We start from the raw sequence: 15,130 nt of genomic DNA, 5'->3' as shown, positions 1-15,130 counted from the left end.
TCTAGCAACCTCACCATATCTCTCACTATTTATTAAAACAGACCTTCTAGACATACCGCTCTCATCATCACGAGCCAGAGTTATGCCTATTCTCATTTGTTTCTCTTTTGAATCCTTTTTCTGTCTATATATGTAAATAACATGTTCTCAACATCAGTGTGTCATTTTTTATGGCCTAGACAAACTCTTCACTTACTAAAAAAAATACTCCTTTATCAAAAATGTGTTCTATTTCAAGCCTGCGGGATAAAAAGATGGGTAAAATATTGCCCTAATGGAGTTGACATTCTAGAGAGAGCTAGCTATATACATACATTTCTGGCAGAGAATGCTATAGAACCCACACATACACAAAGCACAACAGGAGGTCAATGAAGGAAGAACTTTGCTCTGCATTGGCCAAGAAAGACAATAGAGGAAGATGGCATTTGAACTTCCCAATAAAAGATAACTAGGAGAATGCTGAGCTCACAGAGACTTTGCAGGAAGGGGGAATATCATGAGGGTAATTTGTTCTTTCCTCGAATTAGTTTTTTCCTGAATGCCTGTGGCACTGAAGAAGACCTCTTATTATGACTATAATCATATAGGCATTGGTTACAAAACCATTTATGGATGCAATTTCTGTGTACATGCATGTATGATGATGAATATGGCATTTATATTCTTCTTAATTCATCTAAGAAAACCTTAAATATAAGTGATACTCCAAAAACTACTAGATTTTTTAGGTCAGCATGTTTAAAAAAGATTTTAAGAAAATGTCCATAAAGCATAACCATGACATACCATGATATTTTGAAAGGCCGATAAAAAAATTTTGTCCCAATTACTCTACCCCACCTGAGAGGAGATTCATGAAGATCAAAAGTGATCAATACCAGATGACTCTTTGCTATTTAAAAACACTGAGTCACTGCTAACTGTTTCAAAGTGCATCAGGGTGATGAAAAATAACACAGCTTGGAATGTCCTAGTAATTTTATTAGCTCAATGGACACCCAGAAAACACAATGAATCATAAGTTTCCTTCTTTCTCAAACTCAAAAAGATGAGATTACTTCCTTCTTTCCTATCAGCATTCCATCTGATCGAAACACAAGATTTTCCACCAGAAAACCTACCCCCATCAGAAGCGCTGCCATAATTATGTCAGGGTGAGGAACAGACAAGAGATAGTGGCCCACCTGTGTCACATGATACCCAGGGAGTGAAATCTTATGACACTGCAAACAAGGGGAAAACACAAAAGGTGATTCATGTGGGAACACTGGGGAACTTGATAAAAGGGAAATAACTGTGTTCTACATAATGAAAGTTTTTACTAGAAAAATGCAATGATATAATTTACTAAGTGCATTTGTAGTCACATAAACAAAAACAAGGAAATAGTGTTTTCATAATCACAGAAGTCCCTCAGCTGGGTATAAAAGGGGGCATGTGGTAAGAAGACATCCAAACTCAAGGACCACACTCTCCTGAAAACCCACCCAGAACCTCCATCCTCTGACACCATGGTCAACTCTTGTTGTGGCTCCGTCTGCTCTGACCAGGGCTGTGGCCAAGGCTGCTGTCAGGAGACCTGCTGCCGCCCCAGCTGCTGCATTTCTAGCTGCTGCCGCCCCTCCTGCTGTGGCTCCAGCTGCTGTGGCTCCAGCTGCTGTCGTCCCTCCTGTTGCATCTCTAGCTGCTGCCGCCCCTCCTGCTGTGGCTCCAGCTGCTGTGGCTCCAGCTGCTGCCGCCCTTCCTGTTGCATCTCCAGCTGCTGCCGCCCTTCTTGCTGTGGTTCTAGCTGCTGTGGCTCCAACTGCTGCCGCCCCTCTTGCTGTGGTTCTAGCTGCTGTGGCTCCAGCTGTTGTCGTCCTTCCTGTTGCATCTCCAGCTGCTGCCGCCCCTCTTGCTGTGGCTCCAGCTGCTGTGGCTCCAGCTGCTGCCGGCCCTGCTGCTGCCCCTGCTGCTGCCTCCGCCCAGTCTGTGGCCAGGTCTCCTGCCCCACCAATTGCTATCGCCCCACCTGTGTCATCTCCACCTGCCCCCGCCCCATGTGCTGTGCCGTCCCTGACTGCTGAGCACCTTCCCTGAACCCACTCTCTCTCCTGCATCTTGTCCATCAAAGAAGCAGACCCTGTGCACTTCAGAGATGCCTTAGGACTGCCCATTTCTTTCAACTCTGTGTCCATATCCTGGCCTCAAGCCAAACTCTCTCTTTAGCTGACTTTTCTCTGATGTGGATCCAGAGTATGAAATTAGGTGGCATTTATAATAAGCAATTATTATATTTATGCACATTTTGTATCTGATCTTTTGGTTTATGGGTTCCAGGTCATCCTGTCCAAAATATGGAAATTCCTGCAGGGCCTGTAGAGCCACTGATGTCACAACCTCAGATCTGAACACCTTAGAGGGCCCTATCTTGTATTTCCTTTAAGAGGGATGCTTCAGTACCTTATTGTTGCTTCTGAATAAAGCTCTATTTTCCTGGCTTAGAAATACATTGTTCTTGTGTCTTGTGTCTCTTCTGTGCCACTGAAGGCACAGAACTCCTGATAGACCAGAGATGGCAAATGAGAATTGGTTGTACCTTCAGTTGGTTTCAGCATAAACATTTTTTGGTTGTTGTCGGGGGGGTGTGGGGGGGGGGGGTCGTGTGTGTGTGTGTGTGTGTGTGTGTTTGGGGGGGGGTGCTGTATCAGTACATTTTTTCCCCAGAAAGATATAAAGAAATGAAAAAAATTGAAATGATTGTCCTCATTTCCAGGGAAATTATATCCAACACACAAATGAATTAGGTTTTGTAATTCTTGTTCTCACCTTCAGGAAAACCCTAACATGTATTAACATTAAAAGCAAACAAACAAGCCCAGAAATAATAACAATACATAGATGACTCCAAAAGCATTAAAGAATAATAAAGATTTTTATTTAAAATGTGTGGGGTTATATCCCACAGCAAACCTTTCTTAAAGACTTTTAAGAACACATCTTTCCACTCCTCTCTTAGTTACCTTCATTCTCTCCTCTCTCTCTCTCTCTCTCTCTCTCTCTCCCTCTCTCTCTCTCCTTCACCCTTCCCCTCCCCACATCCATCTTGGGAAATCAGAGAGCCCCAATTTATTATCCTAATCATGTAACCCAATTTATTACAGTCTCAGCTTCTCTAATTTCAGCTCCACCCATTACAACAAAATAGTTCTCTTTTGGAAAAAATCATCCTTCCTGAGAAGTTGGGGGATAGCAGAAAATGGAAAACACTCAAATGTTAATATTTTCTGATCTGCTTGGCTTTTCTGGGATGTGTATTCGACAGTATGGCCTGGAGCACTTCGGTAACAAATTCTATGGGGAATGTGGGGGCTGACAAGAAACCAATTAATGGACTAGTTTGGTTCTTAGGTAAACCTGGAAGACTCCCAAATTCCTATGAACACTATCCTAGGAAAAATAAACTAAAAATAAATCTCCGAGGAACACATGCTAGCGAAAGTAGGAGAAATATTTAGAAAGCTTTGTGTGAAATGCATATTCTAGGAGTTGTAGGATTAATAAGTAATATAGTGGTGTTGAATCATGAACAGGCTTAACTTCCATAAATTCTACACATGGGTAATAAAGATAACGAAAAAATAATCTAACTTGTGTAGGGGCATTACTCTCCAACCCCACTCAAGACACAGAACTCCTGATAGAGCAGAGATGGCAAATGAGAATTGGTTGTACCTTCAGTTGATTTCAGCATAAACATTTGTTGGTTGTTCCAATGGACATAAGACACTGGGGGATAGGGGAGGCTAGGGGATTGTCAAGGGCGGGGGGGGGGGGGGGGAAGGACACATATGTAATACCCTTTGTAATACTTTAAGCAATAAAAAAATAATAATAAAAAATAAAAATAAATAAAAAAAATAAAAAAACCAAAAACATTTGTTGGTTGTTGTGTGTGGGGTTTTTTGTTGCTGTTGTTTGTTTTGTGTGTGTGTGTGTTTTGGGTGGGGATGCTGTATCAGTACATTTTCCCCCCAGAAAGATGTAAAGAAGTGAAAAAAATTGAAAAGAAAACAAACAAACAAAAAGGACATTTTTTGCAGATAATCTGTCTTCATGGAAAATCTAGGAGCATTTCACATGTATGAAATTGGTATGTGTATTAGTTATTTAGCATCAGTTAAAATTTAGCAGTTTAAAAGAACAAACATTTGTTATCTCACACAGTTCCGGAGGGTGAGAAGTTCAGCAGTGGCATGTTGGGGTCTCTCATGAGCTTGCAGGAAGTTTCCGGCCAGGGCTGCATTTATATGAACAGAGGAAAACCCATTTCCAAGCTCACTCACACGGCTGTTGGCAAGAGGATTCAGTTCTTCCCCGTGTGGGCTGCTCACACAACATGGCAGCTGGCTTCCTCCAGAGTGAGAGGGATCTCAGAAAACGAGAGCAGTAGGAGGAAAACCCAAGATGGAAGCCACAATCTTCTTATAATAACCTAATCTTCAAAATTACTTACTCTTCCTACTTCTCTATTCCATTTATTCATTCGAAGTGAGTCACGGTATCCAGCTCTCACTAAAGGGGAGGGGATTACACAAGGACATGAGCACGGGGAGGCAGGGACTGCTGGAGGCCCTCAGAAAGGCTGCGAGAGGAGATGACAATCTAACGTGGTTTCTAATGCCATGGGCCTGTAGGGGGTGCCCTGGGCCACAGGAAGTTAAGTGAAGAGAAGATGAATATGACCTGAGCTACAAGAAACACCAACATTTGTAAATTGAAAACGGAGCGACAGCAACCACAAGGAATCAGAAAGGACTAGCCAGAGAAGTGAGAAGACAACTAGTAGTATGCAGGGTCCAAAATACAGCGGCCACTAGAAAAGTTAAAGGACAGGATTCCACGTCCAGCTATGACAAAGCAGCTAGTATCACACAAATCGCTCAATGAAACTAACTATGAGAATTGGAGAAAATTGAGAAACAATTGTTCTAAAGCATTGGAAACTGACCTATGTAGGCAGGATTGAGAGCCCAAGGTCTAAGTCAATGAAATCATTTCTGGTGGAAGATAAATCACCTTAAGCCTCTGAAGTGTTTCATGTTCAATGTCTGGCATTCAATTCGAAAAATTACCAGATTTGCCAGAACATAAAGGACCAAATAACTAAAAACAGGGCAAAAGGCAAAGAAAAGATAATAGAAATAGATTCAAAGGTGATACTGATATAGGTGTTAAAAACTACAGTTAGGGTAACGATGATTAATATGTTTGAAATAACAGATAAAAATAATAAATTTCATCAGAGAATTGGAATCTGTAAAAATAAATAAATAAATAAGATAAATGAAAGTCCAGTGGAAATCCTAGAACTAAAAAACTCAAAAACTGAAATTCAGAATTCAATAAATGATTAGACGGAATAGATTAGGTTGAGCAGGTCACACAGAATAGAAGAGAGAAAGAGCAAAATGGAAGCAGAGAATTGCCGGGAGCCGGTCCATCCTTGCTGTTTCAAGGGACCTGGCATATATGGCATACGGTTCTTAATATGTTTGCTCACCTTCTTGGCACTATGTGTTTTAACCAAGGTCTCTGAGAAAGGTTGAATCCCCAGGTAGGGATTTTCCCCTGAAGTTAGGGAGGGAATAAAACCCCTCAACTAAGTGCCAGGCGGGTAATTAATCCCTTTAACTACGAACAATCATGCTTAAACTACATAATCTTTTCTCCCTGGAATGGAGATAAGAAACGCCCTAACCTTTGTAATAGAGATTGATAGGATTGAATCAACTGGTATAAATACAGTTGTAACAAGACAGAAACACTCAGAACTCAGGAGACAGAATTCAGAAGACAGAACCTACACGGAGCCTAGAGACAGAAGAACTTCGCTGGCGAGAGCATGCCAGAGGATCCTGGAGAGGGACTGGCCTCAGAGCCTAGAGACAGAGCCTAGTGGGAGAACATGGCAAGGGATCCTGGACTGAACCTGACTACAGAGATTGGCAGGAGAATCTGACTGGAACCTGGGCACTGAACCTGACTGGAGAGCCTGGACAGAACCTGGCTGGAGAACCTAGCAAGAGAACATGGACACAGAACCTCTCTGGAGATCCAGACCAGAACTTGGCTGGAGATCCGGGCTAGAGATCCTGGCTAGGCTGCTGATCAACTGAATACTATCTCCGTGTCATTCCTTCTTCGCCGACTCCGTCCTCACCTTTGGGGACCCCTGGACCCGCTGGGGTTGGACCCCAGCAGAGAATATCCACACTGAAGTACAGAGAGAAAGAAGGTCAAAGGTACAGACAAGAACATGAGACAGTGGAGGACAAGGGAAAGGTCTGCGCTATGTGTAAGCCGGGGTCCCAGGAAGAGAGAACAGGGCAGAAGCTCTGAATGATGAGACAGTGATGGGCAATTTGAGAAAACCGTTGAAACACTTCAAGCCACAGATTTAATGCCGGGGTCCAACCCCAGCAGGTCCAGGGGTCCCCAAAGGTGTGGATGGAGTCGGCGAAAAAGGAATGACACGGAGACAGCGTTCAGTTGATCAGCAGCCTAGCCAGGATCTCTAGCCCGGATCTCCAGCCAAGTTCTGGTTAGGATCTCCAGAGAGGTTCTGCTTCAGATCTCCAGCCAGGTTCAGTCACCAGGTTCTAGTCAGGTTCTCTTGCCAATTTCTGTAGTCCGGTTCAGTCCAGGATCTATTGCCATGTTCTCTCCAGCGAAGTTCTTCTGTCTCCAGGCTCCGTGTAGGTTCTGTCTTCTGAATTCTGTCTCCTGAGTTCTGTCTCTTGCTGTCTTGTTGCATCTGTATTTATACCAGTTGATTCCAATCCTATCAATCTCTATTACAAAGGTTAGGGCGTTTCTTATCTCCATTCCAGGGAGTAAAGATTATGTAGCTTAAGCATGATTGTTCGTAGTTAAAATGATTACCCGCCTTGCACTTAGTTGAGGGGTTTTATCCCCTCCCTAACTTCAGGGAAAAATCCCTACCTGGAGAAACAACCTTTCTCGGAGAGGTGACCTTGGTTAAAACACACAGCGCTAAGGGGAGCAAACATATTAAGAACAGTATGCCATATATGCCAGGTCCCTTGAAACAGCAAGGATGGACCGGCTCCCGGCAATTTAAGACTCTCTTTTATCTAAATTCTTGGAGGTTATAGTATTTCCTTTTCCTGCATCTACTGTGCTACTTATGGTGGGTTATTTTCTGTGTACTTCATAACATCTCCCCTATGGACATTACATAGAGTCTCTGCGTGGTTTCTTAGAGGGTTATCTGTTCCGTGGTTAATGCTTTTTCAAGTTGTACTTTTATGGGGGTAATTTCGGTGTGCTGTGATTTTTACTTGTGTTTCTGATGAGTCCAAGGACACTCGCTATTTTGCAATAGTCAGTTCTTCTCCTTGAGGTTCCTCACTATGCATATAGTGTAAAACAGAAAGTTTGGTGACGTTTCCGTGGTTGAGATGTTCATGGAGCCTTGATTACCACTTACAATCCCTGTGGGCGGACTAAGTTTTTCTTGTTTCCATCTTACTTACAAGGGAAGAAGGCAAACTTTATTCTGAATCTGGCCTTGTGACAACCTGAGGTAGCATTTCTGGCATCATCCTGGGTTTTGACTACCAGCCCCCAATTCTGAGAGCCTGTAACTAGATCCAAATCCTCCAAAGGCCACAGGACATCAGCTACTGTTTGCAGTTTGAGTTCCCTTTTTGTAACTGGAAAGTGAGAACCTTTCTTCTCTTTAAGTTCAGCTATGTAATTGAAATATTTTAAAAATATTTTTAAAGCACTTCTATTCGCTTGTACCAGAAAGTAGACCTGTCCATAGCAGCTTATTCAGCCACGCTGCCAGAAGTCCTATATGATCAGGGACCCAAGAAGAAGAAAGTTTACTGCATTGGTTAGAAATATAGGGTGTCCCAAAATTCACGCAAGATTTAAATTTTGCGTGAGCATTAACAACAACAACAACAACAACAAAAAGCCTAATTTTACTTGGTTTATTGAATCAGATTCTAATATCTGTTGCCCTTTGATTTCAATCCCTTCAATTTGATAAGCATTACCAAGTACCAATTATGGCCCAGGAGCAGGGACAATGAAGACCAATGAAGACCACGGCTTTGCATATGTGCCAGCAAAGCCGTGGAGGCCATTTACCCGATGTGCTATTTTATACATAACCCTATATTGTATACTTTATGAATCAATAAAAAATGTACAATTTTTAATAATAACCCTGTATTTTCTATCAAAATTGCGTGAATTTTGGGAAACCCTATATAAGAAAGGGATCTTGGAGTAGAGGCTCCTAAAAAGTAAACTGTATCAAATACTTTTGTATTTCCCCCCAAAGACACAGAGTACTTATTTTTAATACACTAATACTGCAGAAAAAACGATTTTCAATCCCAATCCCCTTTGATATTTTTTAACTTTTTATTTTTTAAATTTTTCAAATATACAGAGCTGTGCCAAATAACTCTTTTATACCATTAGCCTTTACCCTGATTCAACCTTTTGCCACATTTTGTTTCTCTCCTATAGAGAGAGATGAGTAGGCAGGTAAGTAGATAGATAATGATCTGCTTAGATACAGATAGATTTATATCCTAAGACTAAGAACATTTTCTTGCATAATGACAGTACAGTTAGCAAATTAAATGCTGATACCTTACTATTACCTAACATATGTCTAACATCTAAATGACACCGTCAGTTTGTGCCATATTAACAATGCTAACGTTGATCCCGTGGTGAAGGTTATGCTCTCAAGTTTCTCCACAGTACAGCTCGTATGTCTTCCTTTGAAATTAATAATCGGTGGAGAACTATTTTGAAAGTGTGCAAATAGTCTATTACCTGTCAAACTTTTTTTCTTTTTAATATATTTTATTGATTTTTTTTTACAGAGAGGAAGGAAGAGAGATAGAGAGTTAGAAACATCGATGAGAGAGAAACATCGACCAGCTGCCTCCTGCACATCTCCCACTAGGGATGTGCCCGCAACCAAGGTACATGCCCTTGACCGGAATCGAACCTGGGACCTTTCAGTCCGCAGGCCAACGCTCTACCCACTGAGCCAAACCAGTTTCGGCTACCTGTCAAACTTTTACCCAACAGTTATAGCATCCATTGACAATATTTACTGGAATCAAGCTTTATTATGAGGGTTGTAAATGATGATTTGGTAACTCTTTTTATTCTTCTACATTTATTAGTTGATATTCTACTGTCATAGATAGTTGTCTCATCTTCCTTTTAAAAATATTTTTATTTAATTAGTCTCAATATGGAGTCATAGATTTTTATTTTATTTAACGAGTTAAAATCCATTACTGCTATTATTCATTTTGGTGCTTACACTGCTCCATACTGAGTGAGAGTATCTTTTAATATTTAAAACCATGAGTCATTGGCAATGGTTTCCAATTGAATGCAGGAAGTAGTACTTGGTACATATTTTGGGGCACTCAGAGAGTCCACTATCTAATGAGCATCCATGTCTCACAGATAGGTTCTGTCTTCCTCATTGCACACAGGTAGCTCACAAAGGTGAGCCTTCTTTCTATTCCCTGCTGTAATTCTGCCTCTCTTTTAACATCAAAGAGATCTCGGCATAATGAGAATAATTGATCCAAACAGCATCATGGAATGATATACAGATCACAGGTGACTGAATCATGTGATGGCCCTTCTTGACCAACGAGAAAGTAGGAAAGACGATGCTGAGAAAGACCAGATTGGAAAATCTTAACACATCAGAAAAAAGAAATCGTATTTTTCTTCATCTTAAAAATCTTTAACCAGAAAAACATGATGCTCTAATTTTAGACTAATATTTATTTAGACAAATAAACGAGGAAATGGTCCAGGACCTGGACACAGCACCTCGGCATAGTGTGAAAGGGGACATACAGCAGAGGGACTTCAAATTCGCTCCGCTCACTCTCCTACCAATATCAAAGCCTCCTCCTCTGACACCATGGTCAGCTTCTGTGTGGCTCTGGCTGCTCTGACCAGGGCTGTGGCCACGGCTGCTGCCAGACCACCTGCTGCAGGACCACCTGCTGCCACCCCAGCTGCTGTGTGTTCACCTGCTGCTGCTCCTCATGCTGTGGCTCCAGCTGCTGTCCCCCCTGCTGCTGCCCCTGCTGCTGCCCCCACTCAGTCTGTGGCCAGGTCTCCTGCTGCACCACTTGCTATTGCCCCACCTGTGTCATCTCCACCTGCCCCACCCCCTGAGCTGTGCCTCCTCTTGCTCTGTAACCACCGTCTCCATTTACCTCTGTCCTCACAGATGCAGACCCTCCTTTTGTGTGGACCGTTAGGGCACATGGAGTGGGGCTGATGTCGCTCAACTGAACTGGGCCTCATAATTCCAATGAGGCACCAGGTCCTGGGACTGAAGATGGATACGGCCTGGAGCTGCTGGCTATTGTCAAATCTTCCTGAGGAAAGTGGAAGCGTGCCTGTTTTTACATAGTCTCACTATCAGAGAATGTTGTCAAATTTTGAATTTTTGACAATCTAACAGGTGAGAGGTGGTCTGCCCTATTTTCAAACTGTTTTAAATCAAATAGATTCAATAAGAAAAAACAGATAGGAACTTTGCTTCGATCCTTCATACCCCACTGACAATCCAGGAAATGCACAGAAATCACAGTATTCTTAATTGCAGACAAGTAACTGCCCCCCCTCTTTCCAAGATGGGTCTTCTACCTACTTTACTACCAGTACCTGATATGACTTACTCTTTGACAGCAGAGATTTAGCACCATAAACCCATTCTCAACATATTATTCTGGAGTCAAACAGAGAAATGAAAAATGAACCCTTGCGAAATCCAATGAAGTGGTGTCATGTAATGGGTCTCCTTGAGAAAACACATGGGACAGGGCAATACGGGCGCTGACTCACCTGCATTAACCAAACTGGGCAGCTCATTATACTCCAGGAAAAGGAAATGGTGCCGTTCCTATAGATAGGAACATTTACCAGATAAACACAATTACCTAATTTACTAAAACTAACTGATTTTCAACGAGGATAAACAAGAACAAGAAGGGGCCTGCACATGGTCACCGCAGCCCTCAGCAGGGTATAAAAGCAACAGAGGGCAAGGAGAGAGCTCACTCAAGAACCTCACTCTCCTGGAAACTCACCCAGAACCTCCACCCTCCAACACCATGTCCTGTTGTGGCTCCGTCTGCTCTGACCAGGGCTGTGGCCGCGGCTGCTGCCAGGCCACCTGCTGCCGCCCCAGCTGCTGTGGTTCCTGCTGCTGCCGCCCCAGCTGCTGCATTTCTAGCTGCTGCCGCCCCTCCTGCTGTGGTTCTAGCTGCTGTGGCTCCAGCTGCTGCCGGCCCTCCTGTTGCATCTCCAGCTGCTGCCGCCCCTCCTGCTGTGGCTCCAGCTGCTGTGGCTCCAGCTGCTGCCGCCCCTCCTGTTGCATCTCCAGCTGCTGTCGCCCCTCTTGCTGTGGTTCTAGCTGCTGTGGCTCCAGCTGCTGCCGGCCCAGCTGCTGCCCCTGCTGCTGCCTCCGCCCAGTCTGTGGCCAGGTCTCCTGCCCCACCAATTGCTATCGCCCCACCTGTGTCATCTCCACCTGCCCCCGTCCCATGTGCTGTGCCATCCCTGACTGCTGAATCTCTGCTTTGAACACACCACTTCCTCCTTGCCTCCCTCCCCAGAGAATCAGGCTCTGCTTTTCAAAAAATGTGTAACTGATCTCTTGGATCCCGTAGCAAACCCCAGCCCTACTGATTCTTTGTTTACATCCTAACTTCGTCCAAACTTCCTTCCTTCGTTCAGAACCTTCTAATAAATTAAGTTCCCCCAACAACTCTCCCTTTATCTCCAAGACATCCATTCTTCGTGCTTAAGGAATTTGAAGACTGTCTCCATCACTTGTGGGGCCACAGATTCTAAGTCCTCTGACATGGAAGTCCAGTGAACCCTTTTCCTTGTACTCCTTTGCAGAGATTTTCTTATACCGAAATAAACCTCTTTGTTCTGGGCACTGAAAATTAAATGTGATTTTAGTCTCTTTTTTTAAAGGTTTTATATGTGGGTCCTGGGTCATTGTAGTTTGCCTGTACCTGTTGGACAGACAGCAGAGACTAGTCAACCTCCAACAGAGGTCAAATGTCACTGGTCACCGGTTTCCTCTAGAGACCTTTTTAGTCAACTAAGCGTTTTCTGGCCTTTAGGGGAGAAAATGCAACTGAAGTCACGGTGCACCCATGACTATAATGAGAAAATTTTACAAAGATTGAATATAAAACATGATCTTTTAAAACACCATCTTTCGGGGCTCTTTATTCACCAATAAAATGCAGCTAAAAAATACATAATAAATAAATAAATGTGACTTTCCTCCAGTGTAACTATGATCCCTTTGGAATATTTCTCCCTTTTTCCTCCATTAGTCAAAAGTGACATATTTTAAGAGGACCATGACATGCTCCTATGCCATCAAAAGCCTTCGTTTAGTCAACAGACATTGGTCACTAGTGTCCTCTGCCCCAGCCCTGTTTGGAACATGATGGGACAAAGTAAATGTTATCGCTCATATCATCAGGGAGTCCGCATGGCAACTGGGGGAGAGACGGAAGTAAAAACTGACAGAGAGAGCGCTAAATTAGGGGCACAATGCAGGGAACAATCACATGTGCATGGGGCAGTTTTTCAGAAAGGGTATCACTGAGGAGGAGGCACTGTCAGCTGGCTTTCTGGCAGATGAATGGGAGTCCGCAGAGCTGACAAGAAAGAAGAAACATTCCGGGAGGATGAGGCAGCTTCGGCAAAGGCTTGGAAGTGTTACTCTTGGCACCTTCCTCGGCTGCCCTGAGATTAAGACAAGCTTACTTTCTGTTTAATCTTACAGAGTTTTGTGTTTTGTTTTTTAATTGAACTCAGAGAGGGAGGGAGAGGGAGAGAGAGATAGAAACATCAGTGATGAGAGAGAATCATTGACCAGCTGCCTCCTGCATGCCCCCCACTAGGGACTGAGTTCGCAACTCAGACATATACTCTGACCGGGAACCGTGACCTCTTGGTTCATAGGTTGACGCTCAACCACTGAGCCACGCCGGCTGGGCTTACACAAGTTTTTTTCTCGTACTTTCTCTGTGTTTCTTTTGCCTATTCCACTAAGAGAGTAACATGACTACAGAGTACTTTATATCAGCGGTCGGACCTGACAGACCATCAGTGGCCCGCGGACCACCGGTCGCTGACTGCTGCTTTATATGGTTGTATTAAAGATTAAAAACAAGTATTAGATATTCAGCATGCCTGGTACAGAGTGAATACTTCACAAATGAGAGATGTTAATATTCCCTCCACCTTTACTTACCCAGATACTGTATTTTTATTTTAATTACTTAATTAAGTCCCATTATTTTAATTGATGCCAAACTCTGTTCCCCATACATGTCTTCTTCTTATACAGGAAAGATTATGAGGGGTTTTCATCATGCCCCCATCGTACCCAACAGAATGTCTTGGATGTGCGTGTGTGTTCCATGCTGTTAAGTCAGCTATGACCCCTGGCGACCCCACGAATGAGCGACGTCCACAGGGTCCTGTCCTCAACAGGCCTGCTCAGCTCCTATAGACTCATTCCTACGGTTTCTTTTATGGAGTCAATCCATCTCATATTCTCGTCCTCTTTCCCCGATGCCTTCTATTTCCCCCAGCATTACTGTCTTTTCCAAAGAAGCCTGCCTTCTCATGATGTGCCCAGAGTAAGACAGCCTCGGTTTTGTCATGGAAACATGGTACTGAAGGCCTGATAATTGCAAATATTGTTTATATAACAAATGCTTCTGTAATAAAATATAAAGGTTTAACAATTAAAAGATAAATAAAAAATTGCCCACCGTTAATGCCTATCGTGAAAAACATACAACAGACCCAATGCTAAGTACCTCAGCTTGAAACAGTAAAATAAAGTCTGACACAGAATTTGAAACTTCCTTGGGGTCCAGCTATTTCCCTGACCCTTCAAGATGCCCACACAGGATCAGTTATCCTCCTCATAGATTGTTACTCCCCTGACCAGCACACGTTCCCCTCATCTATGCCAACAAAAGATAAGTTAGCATTGTAAGGACCATTCTCCATAATTTTCATGGAGCAGTACAGATAGGAGGAAATGTCCCATTCACAAACAAAATGTCAGAGTCATGTGACAAGTGCCTTGTAAAAGTCACTGCATGTGTCAGAAACAAAGGTGACACCCATTAAGAAAAAAATGTGACAAGTCTAATTGCAACGCAGAAACTTACCAGAAAAGGGAAATGTGCTATTTCTTCCATTTTTTGAGTACTTCACCAGAAACACACAATTATGCAATAAAATAATTAGGCTTTCTAGTGTGGTAAATAAAAATAAGGAAATAATGCCATAGTGAGAGCAGCTCTTCAGCAGGGTATAAAAGGAGGTGTGGGCCAAGGAGACCCCCAAACACACGAACCTCACTCTCCTGGAAACTCACCCAGAACCTCCACCCTCCAACACCATGTCCTGTTGTGGCTCCGTCTGCTCTGACCAGGGCTGTGGCCAAGGCTGCTGCCAGGCCACCTGCTGCCGCCCCAGCTGCTGTGGTTCCTGCTGCTGCCGCCCCAGCTGCTGCATTTCTAGCTGCTGCCGCCCCAGCTGCTGTGGTTCCAGCTGCTGTGGCTCCAGCTGCTGCCGCCCTTCCTGTTGCATCTCCAGCTGTTGCCGCCCCTCCTGCTGTGGCTCCAGCTGCTGTGGCTCCAGCTGTTGTCGTCCCTCCTGTTGCATCTCCAGCTGCTGCCGCCCCTCCTGCTGTGGCTCCAGCTGCTGTGGCTCCAGCTGTTGTCGTCCCTCCTGTTGCATCTCCAGCTGCTGCCGCCCCTCTTGCTGCGGCTCCAGCTGCTGTGGCTCCAGCTGCTGCCGGCCCTGCTGCTGCCCCTGCTGCTGCCTCCGCCCAGTCTGTGGCCAGGTCTCCTGCCCCACCAATTGCTATCGCCCCACCTGTGTCATCTCCACCTGCCCCCGCCCCATGTGCTGTGCCGTCCCTGACTGCTGAGCCCCCTTCTCTGTAACCGTCATCTCCATGTACTTCTGTCCGCACAGATGTATACGCTTCTTG

The 15,130-nt window shown here is 44.0% G+C and overlaps 3 protein-coding genes across 3 annotated transcripts; all 3 read left to right on the top strand.

Moving 5' to 3' along the window:
• Nucleotides 1-1,514: 1,514 nt before the first annotated feature.
• On the top strand, nt 1,515-2,071 carry LOC132217875 (keratin-associated protein 4-11-like). The gene has a single exon (XM_059668300.1). The coding sequence runs from the start codon at nt 1,515-1,517 to the stop codon at nt 2,067-2,069; it is 555 nt and encodes a 184-aa protein (XP_059524283.1). The 3' UTR covers nt 2,070-2,071.
• Nucleotides 2,072-11,195: 9,124 nt separating this feature from the next.
• LOC132217874 (keratin-associated protein 4-11-like) lies at nt 11,196-11,864 on the top strand. The gene has a single exon (XM_059668299.1). It carries the CDS (start codon nt 11,196-11,198, stop codon nt 11,652-11,654), a length of 459 nt encoding a protein of 152 aa, XP_059524282.1. The 3' UTR covers nt 11,655-11,864.
• A 2,669-nt stretch (nt 11,865-14,533) lies between these two features.
• LOC132217873 (keratin-associated protein 4-6-like) lies at nt 14,534-15,067 on the top strand. Its single transcript, XM_059668298.1, has one exon. The coding sequence runs from the start codon at nt 14,534-14,536 to the stop codon at nt 15,065-15,067; it is 534 nt and encodes a 177-aa protein (XP_059524281.1).
• The last annotated feature ends 63 nt before the right edge of the window (nt 15,068-15,130 follow it).

Source organism: Myotis daubentonii, chromosome 16 (genome assembly GCF_963259705.1).
Source record: "Myotis daubentonii chromosome 16, mMyoDau2.1, whole genome shotgun sequence".
Classification (NCBI taxonomy): domain Eukaryota; kingdom Metazoa; phylum Chordata; class Mammalia; order Chiroptera; family Vespertilionidae; genus Myotis; species Myotis daubentonii.
Note: the sequence above shows the minus strand (reverse complement) of the source record. Positions and strands in the feature narration are given on the sequence as shown.